Source organism: Portunus trituberculatus, chromosome 50 (assembly GCF_017591435.1).
Source record: "Portunus trituberculatus isolate SZX2019 chromosome 50, ASM1759143v1, whole genome shotgun sequence".
In the NCBI taxonomy this organism is placed as follows: Eukaryota; Metazoa; Arthropoda; class Malacostraca; order Decapoda; family Portunidae; genus Portunus; species Portunus trituberculatus.
The window spans coordinates 26263362-26282217 of NC_059304.1; the positions used below are offsets into that span (position 1 = coordinate 26263362).

Here is an 18856-nt window from a genome sequence, read left to right on the forward strand (position 1 = left end):
TAATGTTGTGGTGTAAAAAGAGAAAATTAGAGAATTACTAGAAAAGGTACATATAAGAAAGGCAATGACACCAGATGGAGTGTCAGGATGGACACTGGGAAAATGTAGAGAATAACTGGTGGAACAAATTTGGAATGTAATCAACACCTCTGTAATGGAAGGGAAAGTACCAAGGGAGTGGAAAAGAGCAAATATAGTCCCAATATACAAAGGAGGAAAAAAGACTGAGCCTCTAAATTATAGACCAGTGTCACTAACTAGTGCTGTGGGAAAGATCTGTGACATTGGTAGAATATATGGTGGAAATTTAAATGATAAATAACTCCCAATTTGGTTCCAGAAAAGGAAGATCATGCATAATGAATTTACTTAGCTTTTATGCAAGAGTAATAGATGAAGTACAAGGGAGAGATGGATGGATGGATGACATGGTGTATCTAGATATTAAGAAGGTGTTCGACAGAGTATTAAATAGAAACCTCCTATGGAAAATAGAACACATTAGAGAAATACAGGGGAATATCTTAAATTGGATGACAGACTACTTAAAAGATAAGGAAATGAGGACAATGATAAGAGACACCCCATCAAGCAGGAGCACCAATTATGTATCGAGTATATACTAGCAATATACAAGAGGGTTTAAGTAGCAACATAAATTTGCTTGCAGATGATGCAAACCTTTTGAGAGTAATAATGAACATCAATGACTGTATGGAATTGCAGAAAGATATTGACAAGATCTGGGAAGGGAGCCAAAAGTGGAAATTAAAATTTGATACCAGGAAATGCCATGTAATGGAAATGGGTAAAAGTAATAGAAGATATATGTGGGCATATAAAATGGCAGAAGAGATTATAATGAAAAGGAGTGAAGAAAAAGACCTGGGAGTGACTATACAAGACACCTTGACTTCAGAAAGACACATAATTAGACTATTTGCTTCAACATACAAGACACAAACTAACATTAGGGTGTCATTCAATTACATGGGTAAGAGTATGATGGAAAAGATCATTACCACTATGATAAGACTTAGACTAGAATATGCAGCAGTAGTATGGTCACCATACAGACAGAAAAGCATCAAGAGACTAGAAAGAATCCAAAGGACCGTTACAAAGATGGTGCCAGAAATAAAGGATCTCCATTAAGAAAGACTGAAGGACCTAATAACAATGTATAAGTTAGTAAACCATATGGAAAATATAGATAGACAAGACCTGGTATCCCTGATGGAGGATGGAGTTAAACAAACAAGAGGACATTCCAAGATCATGAAAAGTCAGTGTCTGAGGAACATTAAAGGACATTGCCAATTTAACTCTTGTGTAGAACATAAGAGCAATCTACTGCTTTGGTTAGTTTATGGATAAATCACTAATATAATGAAATATAATTCATGTTGTGCCTGAGTAAATTGTGCAAATTGCTTTCAGAGCAACAAATATTTATGCAGGTGTTATCACTAAATTACACAGATTTTTTCGCCTGATTTGAACTGCAGTTGCTCAGAACTGCTCCAGAATGTGCTAGGGTAATTATTTTTCATACCTGTGCATACATTATGCCCACACAAATAATATAAAATACGTTTTCATAGTGTTTTCTTGATGTACATACTATCATGAGCGAGGATACGCATGTCCATACAGTAAAATCTCAGCTCATGACCATAATTCCTTCCTAATTTGTGTTCGTCACCCGATTTGTTCATCCCGTGAATCAATTTTTCCCATAAGAATGTATTGAAATACCATTAATCCGTTCCAGGCCAAAAAAAAAATCATACTTTTGTCCATAAAACCCATTCAAAATAGATCTTTAATGTATGCATGACATGAACGAAGTAATTGTAGAAAGCCTAAATTGTTTTACTTACCTAAATGCTATCAAAATGATAATAAAATGAATAAAAAAGAAAAGGTTATTTACTTGAGAGACTGGATGTTGATGGCATGATGGAATGGAGGAGAGGAGGATGGGGAGGAAGACAGACAATATCCGAGAAGACAGTCATGAGAGAAGACTTTGGATGTGCGCAGCGTGCCAGAGCTACACAACAGCTGTGTAGCGTCACAAGTCAGTGCCGCTATGTGGGGCCCCGTTATAGTGAACATTGGCATGGGAAACATGGAAAGATTGCCAGTCTTCGTCTGCCTTGGAAGACCCTTGCCTGCTGGGGATTGACTTCCTCACGCGTGTGGGAGCAAGTTTGGACTTCCAAGAAGGGAAGTTAAAGGTACGTGGCCAGGAAGTTCCTTTGATCCTCGGAGGTGATGCTCAGTGTGAGAGGAGCGGGCAGTAGGGCGGTGTTCCTTGCCAGGCGAGCGAGGAAACAGCTGCGATGGATGTGCCACAATCTGCTATACCTGGACATGGCCAGGATGATGATGACAGCAACGCTGAGAGCCACCAGAGCAGTGAGGATAAAGCCGAGGAAGCTACAGTAGAGCGCGCCGGTAACATCACCATGCCCAGGAAAAACAGGAGAAAATCGTGGTGGCACGGAGATTATGTTATATTTTTCATACGTTTCTGTTTCTATTTTCTTTTGTGCTTTTGTTTTGTTTGGTTGTTGTGTGATAGCCAACCCACGTTCGTCCCCTAAAATATCGTTCGTCCCCTGGGTCGATATATTGATAAATTTTTTGGTCATCTCCCGAATTGTTTGTCCTTAGAGACATTTGTCAAGCGAGGTTTTACTGTATGTGGTAATATACGAAATACGCAATATACTACCAGGAAACGAATAATATCTGGCATATCTTCTCTCTAACAACAAGATTTGATCATTACTCTTGTTATTTCTGTAAATAAATGCACAAATAGCCACTAGTGACATCGTAAAATAATTATAATTGTGAAAAAAGGGGCATCTGATACTCTACTGCCATTGTGACTATATTTTTCTTACCACGCAACTGATGGCGCATCCCATGAGTCGAGGGAGGATGGGAGAATGTCATCTGGCAACTACCAGCAGCCAGGAGGCGCGCGGTTTAATTCTGTGACTCGTCAAATATGGGACCACGATCGTGGACAGGAGGCATCTCTCTCAAAGCCACGATTGTGGTCTGCAGCACTGAAAGGGTTAATGCATTGAGTGAAATTGTGGACTTTAGATTTTTCGATAAAATGTTTCATTGCTTGGCTCCTCTAACAGTGATACTCTATTGAGCATGAGTTGTTCTGCAAAGTGGAATGCTAATGTTCTTATGTCTTTTAGTCTCCTTACTAGAACAGTTAAGAGGTTAACGAGGAAAGCTAAAAACGAATATGAGTTGAGGGTAGCCAGCCAAGCAAAGACGGATCCCAAGGGATTTTTTCAGCTATACAAGACGTAAAGTAGAGAAGAAATCGGTCCATTAAGGACAACAAATGGGGAAATGGCTAGTTCTGTGGAAGAGATTAGTAGAATTATGAATGAGTGTTTTTTAACTGTCTTCACTGAGGAGAACACACAGAAAATCCCAGATAGTGAACAGATATTTAGGGCAGAGGATAGTGAAAAGCTGACAGATATTCATATAACTAAGGGGATGGTAGAACAGGAGATAAACTAAAGAAATTCAAGTCACCAGGACCTGATGAAATATATCCAGGGGTTCTAAAGGAATGCAAGGAAGTCGCCAGCGAGCCTTTAGCAGTACTTTTTAGGATGTCACTGGAGTCAAGTGAGGTACCTACAATGTGGAGAGAAGCTAATGTGGTTCCCATATTTAAGAAGGGAGATAAAACCCTAATGTCTAATTACAGGCCTGTCAGCTTAACTTCAATTGTGGGTAAACTAATGGAATCAATAATAGCGAAAAACATTAGGGAACATCTAGACAAACACGGCTTGATAAATCAAACACAACATGGATTTATGAAGGGGGAAGTTGTGTCTTACAAACTTGTTGAGCTTTTATAGTAAGGTTTATGAGGTGGCAGATAAAGGTGATAACTATGACATTCTATACATAGATTTCAGTAAAGCCTTTGACAAGGTACCTCACCAGAGGCTCTTAAAAAAAGGTTAAAGGACACAGTATAGAAAGTAGAATATTAGGCTGGATTAAAGCGTGGTTAGATGACAGGTGACAAAGGGTAGTGGTTAATGGATCAAATTCCGAGTAGGGAGAAGTAGTTAGTGGGGTGCCACAGGGCTCAGTTTTAGGGCCATTATTATTTCTAATATGTATCAACGACTTGGATAGTTGAATTAATAGTGATATCAGTAAATTTGCGGACGATACAAAGATAGGTAGATTAATTAGGTCCAATTCAGATGCCAAGGCTTTGCAGGCAGACTTGGATAGGATGAAAGAATGGACAGATAGATGGCTAATGCAGTTTAATATCAACAAGTGCAGGATGCTGAGCGTAGATAGTTAACTCCGATCTTGGTACAAGGAAGCAATGTATTGAGGCCAGGAATAAGGTGAATAGAGTATTGGGATTAATTTTTATAAGCATTAAAAGCAGGAGTCCTGAAGTAATACTAAAATAATACTTGGCGCTGGTCAGGCCACATCTTGACTATGCGGTACAATTCTGGTCCCCACATTTCAGGAAGGACATAGCTCTGTTGGAATCAGTGCAAAGGAAGATGACTAAAAAGATACAGGGAATGAGGGATATTCCCCTATGAAGAGAGACTGAGAAAACTTAATTTGCATTCCTTAGAGAGACGTAGGTTAAGAGGAGACCTGATAGAACTATTTAAGTGGTATAAGGGTTTTAACAAAGGGGACATGAATGTAGTTCTTAGGATCAGTAGCGGGGACAGAACCAGAAATAATGGGTTTAAACTTGAAAAATTCAGGATTAGGAAAGAAATTGGTTTTCAAACAGAGTGGTTGATGAGTGGAATGGTCTCAGTGGTCATGTAGTCAGGGCTGAGTCAATAGGGAGCTTTAAAAGAAAGTTAGATAAGTTCATGGATGGGGAAGATAGATGGAATTAGATTGCTTAAGCACACTGGGACTGCCTTGTATAGGCCTGGCAGCCTCTTGCAGCTTCCCTCTTTTCTTATGTTCTTACTATGATGCAACAGCTGAAACTCACAGTTAACAAAAAAATGAATGAAAATTAATGAATGGATTTGAAAACAAACAAACATGTTTGTAATGAAATTATGTCAGATAACTTACTCAAGAAATATTAATTGAAAAAGTTGATGTATGGGATCATATTTTGATTTGTTGAAAATTACTCTAATCAACTTTTTTTTGTATAATGGAAAGGTTATCAGTGTATGTTTTGTAAGCCCCTCCTCAGATTGTTGAACTGTATAAGAAGTGTGGACACGCCAAAGATATATATATATCTGTTTGAGACCATCAATAGTGATAAGATTTCAAATTTTGTGAAATACACCTTTTATTTTAGAAATTTTTGAACAGACTTCTGATATATGTGATTTTTTTACTAATATATTATTTATAATTTCCCCCCAAAAAAAAAAAAAATTAACTTCATTATTTTGTTTACAGTGACATTATTTGGTGCAATACTTATTTGAACTGGGCTTCTCATGAAAGGATGATACCATATATTGAGTTTTGAAGCATTAGGAGTTAATTTATTACTACTGATCCATGTAATAGTTTCCTTGAGTTCTATGTTCATGATGGACTCTTAACTCATTTATGTCTTTCCCTTAATAAAAATAGTAGTGTCATAAGCATATTGTAAGAATTTAAGCTTATTACTACAATGGATAGTGTCATTTATATATATTAAGAATAGGATGGGGTGTAAAATTAATCTCTGTGGTGCCGTACAACAAACATGCATGTGCTTAGAAGAGCAATTATTGAAAGTGGTATATTGGTGGCTGTTGTTTAGATAACTTTTCAACCAATCATGTGGATGTCCCCAAATTCCATAGGTGTGAGGAATGGTATTAAAAGCTTTACTTAGATCACAAAATACTGGTATTTTAAAGGACTTGCCATCTATTGCATCTTATATATTTTGACATAGTTGGTGTATTGCAAGCCCAGTGGAGAACCTGGGTCTGAAAGCAAACTGACAATTTACAATGAATGGAAATTCTGTTAAATAAATTACAAGTCGTCATCATGATTTTTTTAAAAGTTTTACTAATGCTTGGAAGAATTTTGACTGGTTTGTAGTTCATATGAATAGATTTCTTTCCTTTTTTGTGTAAAACGTATAACTTCAGCTATTTGTAGTTTTTTCAGAAAAGCATCCTTTTTAAAAGGAACTATTTATTATATATTCCAGAAATGGGGTAATTACCTCAGAGCAGCTTTTTATAATTTTAATATCAATTTCATTGTAAGCAAGTGACGATATTTTCAGGTTGTGAATCACGTTGTTAATCTCCTTTGTAGTTGTGTGGTAGGTAAAAAGAAAATGACACAGGTTCAGGCAAATCCTTTCTCTTAAGACAACTGCCACCCTTCATATGAAAGCTGTTACTTGCAGGTAAGTTAATCCACTTAGGATCGGAAGAGGTGGTAGGCTGCATGGAAAAAAAGGCATGTCCTTGGTCCATCATGGAGGTTGAGTTAGCAAAGTTTTAATAGTATTGTTTATGTGTCAATCTTACCCTAGTTTTAATGTCTACTGCAGGACCACCCATGTGACCACCCCATCATAATCCTGGATGGCATGGGATGGAGACAGGTAGTGGCTTTGCTGCACTTCATGTACTGTGGTGAGGTGGTAGTGGAGGAGGATCACTTGGTGGATCTACTCAATGCTGCCTCTAGCCTCAGTGTGACTGGCCTCTCCCATGTCACCTCAGCACTTGTCAGCAGCCAGGTAGGTTAGATAATAGATGTGTAAATTTTTCTTTATTTATGGCTATGAGATCGCATAATTTTCTTCAGATTCTGTATCAGATGAATAATTCATGTACTTTATATTATCTTCCTAAGAGACAGAAACAAAATAGAAAAGTTTGAATGTGTTCATTTGAAGAAAAGAAAGGCAACAGTAAAAGAGACTACAGTGGACCCTTGGACTTGGAACACAATGTTTTCAGAACTAGTAGTTGTCACCAGGTGGCAGCACAATGTATGTTCTCTTCACTCACACAAGAGTAGAATATGATACATTTGACCCTTGTTTATCCGGATTTCGGTTAATCCGGACAGTGTCCAGATAATGATTTAATAATTAGGTCCAGATGGCCAATAAATGAATTAGAACAATGTGTGCCTCGCACACTTCTAGAAATGGGTGATAGATGATGGTGTCACTGCGGCAGGTGGTTGTAAACAAGTCCAGCTGACACTAGTGAACACTGTGTATTGTCCAGTATCAGTGAACAAGGTTGTGCATTTTTCAGTACTTTAGAAGTCTTAATTATGTCTTCCAAGGGTGTTAGGCATAAGTGAGTGGCCCTAGCTGTGACATAAATGCTGGAATTGATGAAAAAAATCAGAAAAAGAAGCTAGAGTTGCAATTGTTTGTGAGGAGTATGGTGTGGCCAAGCAAACTCTTTCGGATATTAGTAAATCAAAAGATAAGCTGCTAGAACGTTCTGCTAAATACTGTGTGGATGCATCATCAAGTAAAAGTGGTAAAGGTGCACCAAGGTAAAATGTAAGGAGTGGAAAAGATGCTACATTAGATACTGCCAAGCTCCTGATAGGACTCCTGTGTCAGGGAGATGGCCTCTTTCCCCGCTATGTTGTGCAAGGGACTGATACTCTGTAAACAGGAGGAACAACAATGTACCTACACAAATACTGTAGTTTATTACTATGGAATATTTTATTGATATGGAAACCAAATACATAATACCTAAAGTAATCTAAAATATTTAAAAACATAAAATTACATTTAAAATTTGTGTCGAAACAGCTGTTCAAAGGGAGTGTTTGTCACTAGGTGGCAGCACTGAGCAGTCAATCATGAGTGTATTGTTATGAAACGATTATGTTTTTAGCTTTTTTATCAGTAACATATTCTATAATAATAAACTAGGATATTTGTGTAGGTACGTTGTTGTTCCTACTTACTACAGAGCGCCAGTCTCCTGCACAACATGGCAGAGGAAGAGACTGTCTCCGTGAGCCAGGAGTCTTATCTGGCTTCCTTGAGTCCCTTGCTTATGAAATATCCACATCACTCTTGAACATATTCCTTTTGGGAGTATGTGCAGTCCCCATGAGTAGCAGGACTGTAAGTGGATGGATACTTACCATTAGAGTTTAAAAAGGAGATATTCGTCTGATATAGTGTTAAAACGTGAGTACAGAAAAATAAAAGTAAAAACTGGCAGCTTGCTTATGTTGAAATGCTGGAAGTTGGTGGTGTTTTCAGTCTGTTTGATTTGTTTTTTTTACAACCCAGCACTTAGTGCCTCAGGGCGACATTGGACCAGGCTAAGTAATAGTTAAGGGGTTGACTTATGTGCAAGGTACTCCGATAGTATAACAATTAGAGGTCAAATTATAGAGATCAACGTGCCAGATTGACTTAAGGGTGCAATATATGGTGTTGCAAGGTTAGTTTAAGTATTAGATTAACTTGGATAAAGTTTGTTTAGGTTTAGTTCATCAGAAAAACCAAAAATAGACAAAGTTTTGTAGTTTCTCAAAAAGTCTAAGGAGACAACCAAACCTATTTGACAAACGAAGGATCTCATCTCTGCTTTATTTTTTGGTATTCCATGTAAGATTTCACTTTATGCATTACAAATAATCCTTTCTTGGGGCAAGGTTTGTAAAAAGCTAATAAAAATGTTGTTTTGTGAACACGAATGCATATGTAAGACAGCAACCTGATAGCAACCTTGCTATCATGTTAGCCATTTCGTGGCAGGAGGTTGCTCTGAGGTTGTTAAAGAATCTTGGATCCAGCTCCAGGAGCGCTAGAAAGAGGCGGGGAGCCAGCCAATCACAGCGAAGCTGCCGCGTTCGGTCCCTCACCCGGTAAATTCAAACCCAGAAAATTTGCTAAAACGGATGTGGTTGTACGTTATGCGGACATTTTAGTCTAACTTTATAATTAGTATGTTAAACCGGAAATTCGTTAGACGAACGTTTGTTAAGCGGAATATTAGTGTATAAAGTTAACCAAAAAGTCCGCATAACGTACAACCACATCCGTTTTAGCGAATTTTCTGGGTTTGAATTTGCCAGGTGAGGGGCCGAACGCGACAGCTTCGCTGTGATTGGCTAGCTCCCTGCCTGTCTCTAGTGCTCCTGGAGCTGGATCCAAGATTCCTTAACAACGTCAGAGCAACCTCCTGCCGCGAAATGGCTAACATGAACACTTAGAGGGACAGTGACAAGGTTGCTATCAGGTTGCTCTGAGGTTGCTGGGAACACCACCTCTCCAGGTGGTGTTACTGTCTTATATATGCATTTATGTTCACAAAACAACATTTCTTTAGCTTTAAACCTGCCCGAGAATTGTTTTGTAATGCATAAAGTGAAATCTTACATGGAATACCAAAAAATAAAGCAGAGATAAGATCGGCCACAGACGAAGTGGAGATTCATGGCGACCCGGCCGCTTCTTCTTCTTCTTGTGACCCTTTTAGCCTGCGTGTTGTCTTTCACCATGATATTAAATTTATGTTTCCACTCCTCTTTTGCCTGCTATAATGGATATCATATCTTAGTATTTATATATGCTCATGCCATGAGGATAACCTCGACTCTGTGGCAGTGAGTCATAGTGAATTACTAATGAAATACCACGGTATCTCTTTAGTAATTCACTATCACTATCACTAAGATATGATATCCATTATAGCAGGCAATAGAGGAGTGGAAACATAAATTTAATATCGTGGTGAAAGACAACACGCAGGCTAAAAGGGTCACAAGAAGAAGAAGAAGCAGCCGAGTCACCGTGAGTCTCTACTTCGTCTGTGGCTGATCTTATCTCTGCTTTATTATTTTGGTATTCCATGTAAGATTTCACTTTATGCATTACAAAACAATCCTTTCTTGGGGGCAAGGTTTGTAAAAAGCTAATAGAAAAATATATAAATTTTTTTTTTTTAACCCATATGGTATGTTGGGACCAGCCCAGAACGCATCCCCCCTATTTCCATTATTTCCTATGGGAAAATTACGTCCACTTAACGAATTCCTGCTCTACGAACAGCTTTGACATCCCCTATCGTGTTTGTTAAGTGGAGTATTCCTGTACTGTGGGAGGTGTGGTGTGGATGACGTCATCACCCCTGGTCCCCCGCGCTGTGCCCTCTCGGCTGACATGAGTGGATACCGTATCTGTGAATTTTTCTTACAGTATATCGAATCGAGGGTAGTAATTTCCAAATACTGTAACTGTGAATTTACCAGATAAGGAACTACTGTATAACAAGGACTTACTGTATATATATATATATATATATATATATATATATATATATATATATATATATATATATATATAGATATATATATATATATATATATATATATATATATATATATATATATATATATATATATATATGTGTGTATATATATATATATATATATATATATATATATATATATATATATATATATATATATATATATATATATATATATATATATATATATATGTGTGTGTGTGTGTGTATATATATATATATATATATATATATATATATATATATATATATATATATATATATATATATATATATATACACACACACACACACACACTCGACCCTCGAAACAACGGACAAATGCGTGCACGACCCTGTCCATATATTGCAAAAGTCCGTTCTTTACAAAAATACGTAAGAAACTGTATAAGATGTACGTAAAATACGTAAAGTTTTCTAATTTTCGTATTAGTTCAAGCTTAGCAGCCACTGGAAGAGCCTTTTGATAATGCTTCACTGGTTTACTAGGTTTAGGAGGCATTTTGGATAGGTTAAGCACTCATGGGAAGGGTACAAATGCATAAAAAGCCGTGGTAAGCACTGGACAATGTTTGCTGTTGGTTGAAAACGCACAGACTGAAGATTAAACATGGCGGCCAACATCTGATGACGCGACCGACCCGCCACCTACCGGACAATAATTTGCTGGGAACAGACAATTGCGCGCATTTTGATATTCGTCCGTAGATTAAATTGGACTCCAGAATTTGTCCGTAGATTCCAAAATCCATTGATGGGAGGTCCGTTGTTTTGAGGGTCGAGTGTATGTATATACAGTAAGGTCCCGGTTTATGTCAGAGTTACGTTCCTGAAACATGACGTAAGTCGATTTTGTACATAACTCGAGTTTCCATACATTTCAAAGCATATTATGGAGTTTTCAACCAATCATTGTTTATGGTCATTCAGGTAAGTTAAAGGTTATATTGTTATATTATTTACAACTATGTAGGAATATGAAACACAAGCTTGTTTTTAATGTTGATTAGGGCCACGAACGCAAAGGACTGCAGGTTGCCGAGAGGCGTGGATGCCTGAGGCTGCCAGGAGGGTGGGCAGGTCGAATGTTGTGATGCCCAGGGCGGACAGCTGGGAGCGTAGTGCTGTGCGGTGGGAGTAGAAGCGTGGGCAGCGGGGCAGGAAATGCAATAGGGATCAGCAGACAGGCGCAGACGGTGCAAGTGAGCTGCGAGTGTCATGTGGCCCAGGCGAAGGCTCCAGAGTTGTTATTGTTGTGATGGGTGTGCGAGCCCTCAAGGTCGTCAACCTCCCCTTTGTCATTGTAACAGGCTTCCCATTTTCTTCTTCCCTCCCTCACACAGCTGCTGCCTCCCTTCTCATGTCTTTTAATTATGTCCTCTTTTTCTTGTAGCATAATGGTTTTCATTTTCTTAGCATCACTGCTGTCACTAAGAAGTTTTCTCTTTGGTGCCATTGAGCAAGATACTAAGAACTTGAGTCAGTAAACGCAGAAGTAGGATAACACTCTTGCCAGGGGCGATGGTGTGGTGGAACTGAGGCAGGGTGTTATTGTATTCAAGCGTGAGGCGGGCGGTGTGGCGGGCAACCACCAACAATAACAATAAATCCTGCACTTTACGATTTATAAATTTTCAATTTTTTTAATCTTAAATTGCCTTATAGTGGACGGATGTAACTACGAGTTTGACGTAACTCGAGACCGACGTAACCGGGACTTTACTGTATATATATATATATATATATATATATATATATATATATATATATATATATATATATATATATATATATATATATATATATATATATATATATATATATATATATATATATATATATATATATATATATATATATATATATATATATATATATATATATATATATATATATATATATATATATATGACATAATTAAAAGACATGAGAAGGAGGCAGCAGCTGTGTGTGAGGGAGGGAAGAAGAAAATGGGAAGCCTGTTACCATGACAACGGGGAGGTTGACGACCTTGAGGGCTCGCACACCCATCACAACAATAACAACTCCAGAGCCTTCGCCTGGGCCACACGACACTCGCAGCTGACTTGCACCGTCTGCGCCTGTCTGCTGATCCCTATTGCCCTTTCCTATTGCATTTCCTGCCCCGCTGCCCACGCTTCTATTCCCACTGCACTGCACTACGCTCCCAGCAGTCCGCCCTGGGCGTCACAACATTCGACCTGCCCACCCTTCTGGCGGCCTCAGGCGTCCACCCATCTCTGCAACCTGCAGTCCTTCGCGTTCGTGGCCCTAATCAACAACAAAAACAAGCTTGTGTTTCATATTCCTACATACTTGTAAATAATATAACAATAGAACCTTTAACTTACCTGAATGACCATAAACAATGATTGGTTGAAAACTCCATAATATGCTTTGAAATGTACGGAAACTCGAGTTACGTACAAAATCGAATCGACTTACGTCATGTTTCAGGAACGTAACTCTGACGTAAACCGAGACCTTACTGTATATATATATATATGTAAATATATATATATATATATATATATATATATATATATATATATATATATATATATATATATATACAGTAATTGCTTGCGTATCCAGATTATAGCAGCCAAGGCCCCAGCAGATGCATGAAATATCCGGATACGTGGAATTTCCTCTCCCAACCCCTTGTAAATTGAGAAAAATCATGTACATATCCCAAATGGGTAAGAAAACAATGAATGGAAGCACATTAAATGTATAATTTGGAAAAAAATGGTACATAAGTAGTACAAGTGGTGGTGGGATGTACACACAACAGTAAAGGCAGCGTCACACTATAGTAAAACTAAATTGTACTGACCCGTAGGGCTAGGCCTATAATTCGTGTGATGCTGCCATATCTCTCATTACTTCAAAGAAAACAGAATAACTGTTCTTTATTCATTTTAATAGATGACTTCGCTAAAGAATATATAAGGGATGGACAAGACATGAAGATGTTATAGGTAAATTAAATATAGTAAAGGTACTGGTTATAAAAGTGAAAATATTTACTATTATGTCCTCGAGATACCCAGTGTAATATAATGAGTGGGGAAAAGAAACGCTGATAAGGTTGTGATGCTGTTGTGTATATCTTGTTTGCAGTAGGACAGATCCTCTTTACTGTGCCTTCAGTTATACCAGCTGCACCTGCTGTCCTCTTTTTCGCTTGATTTATTGGTAAAAGTGGTCCTTGCAAGTTTTTATCTATTAATTCTGTAGACAAACTTCTTGGTTTGGCTGTACATCACACAGGCGAGGAAGCGTCAGTGTATCCTTCCATTGCAGCGGCCTAATGAGAAGTGAGTCGATATGCACCTGCGTGGTGACCTGACTCCTGCCCCTGCCCCAGGGAAATCCTGCTCGGGTCGACTGGCAACGTCGCCTATCCTGACATACCACATCGTCATACATGTCCATGAAATACCTTTGTTTGACTTGGTATATAACACTTATTTGCATCACCTGCTATTTAATTAGATAGTCAGAATATTGTTAGAACGCCATTTGTTGATAATACTTTGATTAAAGAAGCATGAGTAGTATATACTGAATGTTTTGGTTGGAAATCTGGCAGAATGGCAAACAACATCCTACGGGTCATTACAATTTAGTTTTACTATAGCACTTCTCCATCAACTTTCTTAGGACTCAACTTTTATCGACACTGGTCATCACACACAAGCTTGCTACCGTCTTTGTCACGTTTGTCAACTGTATACAAACATGGCAGCTCCTTCACTCCCAGCAAGTCATTATTTTTTCGTTGCTATTTTTGGCCTTTATTGTTCTCTATGAGAAACTTTTCAAACAGCTTTGTCTGCTCATAAAGATGTGTGTGTATATATATATATATATATATATATATATATATATATATATATATATATATATATATATATATATATGTTGTGTAAGAAGCAGACAAATGAGTGTAAAGGTGGTAAGGAAACTCTCTGAAGAAGACTCTGTCGAAACGTAAGAGAATAAAGTGTTCCTAATTCTGCCCAGGTTTCCTTACCACCTTTACACTCTTTTATATATATATATATATATATATATATATATATATATATATATATATATATATATATATATACAGTAAGGTCTCGGTTTACGTCAGAGTTACGTTCCTGAAACATGACGTAAGTCGATTTTGTACGTAAGTCAATTTTGTACGTAAATCGAGTTTCCGTACATTTCAAAGCATATTATCGAGTTTTCAACCAATCATTGTTTATGGTCATTCAGGTAAGTTAAAGGTTATATTGTTATATTATTTACAACTATATATGAATATGAAACACAAGTTTGTTTTTGTTGTTGATTAGGGCCACGAACGCGAAGGACTGCAGGTTGCCGAGAGGGGTGGCCCTGAGGCCGCCAGGAGGGTGGGCAGGTCGAATGTTGTGATGCCCAGGGCAGACAGCTGGGAGCGTAGTGCAGTGCGGTGGGAGTAGAAGCGTGGGCAGCGGGGCAGGAAATGCAATAGGGATCAGCAGACAGGCGCAGACGGTGCAAGTGAGCTGCGAGTGTCGTGTGGCCCAGGCGAAGGCTCCGGAGTTGTTATTGTTGTGATGGGTGTGCGAGCCCTCAAGGTCGTCAACCTCCCCGTTGTCATGGTAACAGGCTTCCCATTTTCTTCTTCACTCCGTCACACACAGCTGCTGCCTCCCTTCTCATGTCTTTTAATTATGTCCTCTTTTTCTTGTAGCATAATGGTTTTCATTTTCTTAGCATCACTGCTGTCACTAAGAAGTTTTCTCTTTGGTGCCATTGAGCAAGATACTAAGAACTTGAGTCAGTAAACGCAGAAGTAGGATAACACTCTTGCCAGGGGCGACGGTGTGGTGGAACTGAGGCAGGGTGTTATTGTATTCAAGCGTGAGGCGGGCGGTGTGGCGGGCAACCACCAACAATAACAATAAATCCCGCGCTTTACGATTTATAAATTTTCAATTTTTTTAATCTTAAATTGCCTTATAGTGGACTGACGTAACTACGAGTTTGACGTAACTCGAGACCGACACAACCTGGGACTTTACTGTATATATATATATATATATATATATATATATATATATATATATATATATATATATATATATATATATACCAATATATTTATATACTAATATATTTATATCTACTTATAAAGATTTTATTAATTTGAGATTATAGCATCATTGCAATTAACAAGAAAATTAATTTTATTTTAAAGGTGTTAATTAGAAACCATAGATCTTAATTTGACTAAAAATTGAGGCTAGAGAAAAATGATGCATTTTGTCTGACTCAAGATGATGGTACAGTTAAAAATGACAGAAATTGTCAGAAGACAATGGAAAGTGTGCTAGTGTGACGCTGCCTTAAGTGGTGGTGGTATGTACGTACACTCCTGCCATGCTGGAATGACGTAGAACGCTACAATCTCGCCGAATAGCGCCACCAATACTTGAGTTGTCAGCAAGTGAGAGCATGAGGGCATGGGAGTAAGTGCTGCCACCTAGTGGAATCGAGGGATTGTTCTTTTGGTAGGTTTGAATATGCTTGGGAGCAGCTCCAGATAGTAGCAAACCGAATATGTGAGCGATTACTGTATATCCATATATCATGATGTTACTGAGTGTTCTGGGTCGTACTATATAGTACATTCAAAGTTTTTACCTTTTTTTTTTTGTCCAAATAAATAGATTTTAGACTTGTAATATGCTGTATTTAAGATATTGATAGCAGTATTACAAGATAATCATGAAAAATATTTGTTTTGACCAACTTTTCCCAAAATTATCCATACAGGATATTTAGAAGTAGATACAGAATGTCACATTATCATGATAATCACTGTTCTATGCATCTGTATGCACCTGGGATTTGATACAACAATATTTCAGCTCATGTTAGTAGGGGACATGTAGCAGCAGTGACATTTGGTGGATTAGTTCTGAAAACACCCATTCGTTCCAGAAGGCTGTTCAGTGTCCGAATTGTTCGAAGTCTGAAACCATTTTCCCCATAGGAAACAATGTAAATAATTTTGATATCATGTGAGACCCTAGTTTTTTACCAAAGTACAGTGAGGCCCCACACTTGGCGAATTAATTAGTGTGGCTAAACTACCGCCAAATGCAAATTTCGCCAAGCACAAGTTCTTTATACCATATAAATTGCGTAAGATATGATATAAAGGCTGTAACTCCCGTTTTGCCACACATTTCCCTCGCCCGCTTTCATCCTTACTGCCACCACCATTGTCCTTAACCCCACCGGTCCCCATTGCACTGGTAGAGGCCATTTTGACGGTAAATCGCCAGAATTCGTTCCCACACTAGCGGAACAGAGGGTAGCACAAACAAAATGGCAGAAGGGGACTCACACTGTTTTCTGATAGGTTTAGAGAGAGGTCTGACGTCACCAGGGCCACGTGGTTCGCCATGCAGCCACTAGGGGACCGCCAAATTTGAATTCAAATCTCGAAGCATGCACTCGGTGGTCCATGGTCACCTTACTGCCAAAAGTGAATTTCGCCAAGCTGAGATTCGCCAAGTGCGGGGGCTTATTGTAAATGTGAATTAAACTACGTAAAATCATTGTTATTTATCTTTTGGTGGTGAGCTTCATGGCACACGTAGATGATGGCATGGGAGGGCAAAGGAGCTTGGCATTATGTATGTACTAATACAGATGGCTATTTCTGGGTGATCTTTGCATTTGAAGCTGTTCTAGGTAGGGACACCTGGCTAACACACAGCCGTCCAGAAGATTTAATGTCTAAGTTACAAACTCTGTGTGGACAACAAAATGTATTTATCTAGCCAGATACAGAATAATAATGGTGGAGTATACAAGAACAAGGCAGCGTAAAACACTACCAACCAGTAACTTAGAGACTCCGAGACAGTGGAGGCACCAAGGCGAGTGGGAAAACATAGAGGGTGCAGGCAGAAGGAATATATGTAAACACAATGCAGTACCATTGTAATGGTAATAACAATAATAATAATAATAATAATAATAATAGTAATAATAATAATGAAGACATGAGGGGCCACAATCACAAGGCTACATCTTAATACAGGGGATCCTCGCAATTTGACGGGGTTAGGGTGGTTTTACATCGGTCAAATCAGCATTTATTCAAATTATGAAGCAATTTTTCCCATAAGATACTTAAGAATTAGGGGGGATAGGGACCAACCTCCAGCCTAGGCCCCTGCAAAACATCTCTATAACCTCTAGAAAACACTAACTTAGACTAAATCAGTACTATTAAAGGCTTCATTTATATCTAACTTTTTTTTATTAAACACATTAGGGTGCTGTACAGTACATTTTTGAAAATAAAAACACTTGCAGCAGTCTCGTGGTACTTGTCCCTGTTCTTCCAAATTGTTAATACGTACTGTTGATCTAGGGACACTTATTTGCAATGCAACAACACTGTGAGCTATACCTGCCTCACACTTACTTATAAGCTCAAGCTTATCTTTGAAAGGCAGAAAATTGTTCTTCTTAGGACTGGGGCTGGAGGTGGCTTTCCGTCGTTTTGAGTCAGACGAAACAAAAATTTTAATCCAATTAAGATCTATGGATTCTAATTAACACTTTTAAAATAGAATTAATTTTCTTGTTAATTGAAATGATGCTATAATCTCAAATCAATAGAATCTTGATAAGTAAATGTAAATATATTTGTATATACAGGTAGTCCTTGATTTATACAGTAGATGCGTTCCAGAAGTGACCGTATAAAGTAAAAATCGTATAAAGTAAGGAATGAATACCCAACCCCCTAGACTTTTTTTTGTATAAAAGAGCAGACCTGAGCTTTGCACAGTATCTCCAGCCCCTTTCCATCAAGCAGTCACACGATCCTCATGAGCATGACTCCAAGCACATCCACTTCGTCCCTTGGTTGAACAGCCTCGCCCTCCAGGGCGAGGCTTTAGGGGCGTCCTCGCACCACTACCACTACCACCACCATCACCACCACCGCTTCCACCACTAGACTTTGAAGGATGTGTTCAAGATAAAATAATCTTTCACTGTACATATACATTTTGCATTAAACACATTTTTATTATGCTTATTAATGCTTTTATTAATAAACTTACAAAGACATAAAAATGACAAAATTCACGCGACAATTTAGTTAAGAATTGCGCACCAAGCAGCCTCATTGTTTACCTACACATGGTTATGGCAACATCTCCCTCTCTCGTGCCCAGTGTTTACCATGGCTCATAAGCGCCCTTCTGCATCTCCAGCTGGCGGTGATACACCCAAGAGAGCAAGGAAGACATATACACTGGAGTGATCCCTCACAGCAGCCAACTTGTCTGAGTGTATGGACTTATTGGCGCAGTCAATGAAAATTCTCGAATAAAATGACCCAAATATTGAAAGAAGCTCCGCCGTCATCGGAGGGATCATGGAAAAAATGACGTGCTATGAGGTTCTTCTCAAAG

The 18856-nt window shown here is 38.3% G+C and overlaps 1 protein-coding gene across 7 annotated transcripts in view; it reads left to right on the plus strand.

Moving 5' to 3' along the window:
- LOC123500105 (protein abrupt-like) overlaps nt 1-18856 on the plus strand; it is a 46397-nt gene that overhangs the window by 13818 nt on the left and 13723 nt on the right. For 6 of the 7 annotated variants that reach the window (XM_045248766.1, XM_045248767.1, XM_045248768.1 and 3 more), the window contains exon 3: nt 6590-6781. The exons of the other annotated variant lie outside the window; for it this stretch is intronic. In XM_045248766.1, the coding sequence (XP_045104701.1) occupies nt 6590-6781 (192 nt within the window). The remainder of the gene's footprint in view (nt 1-6589; nt 6782-18856) is intronic. 7 annotated transcript variants of the gene reach the window in all.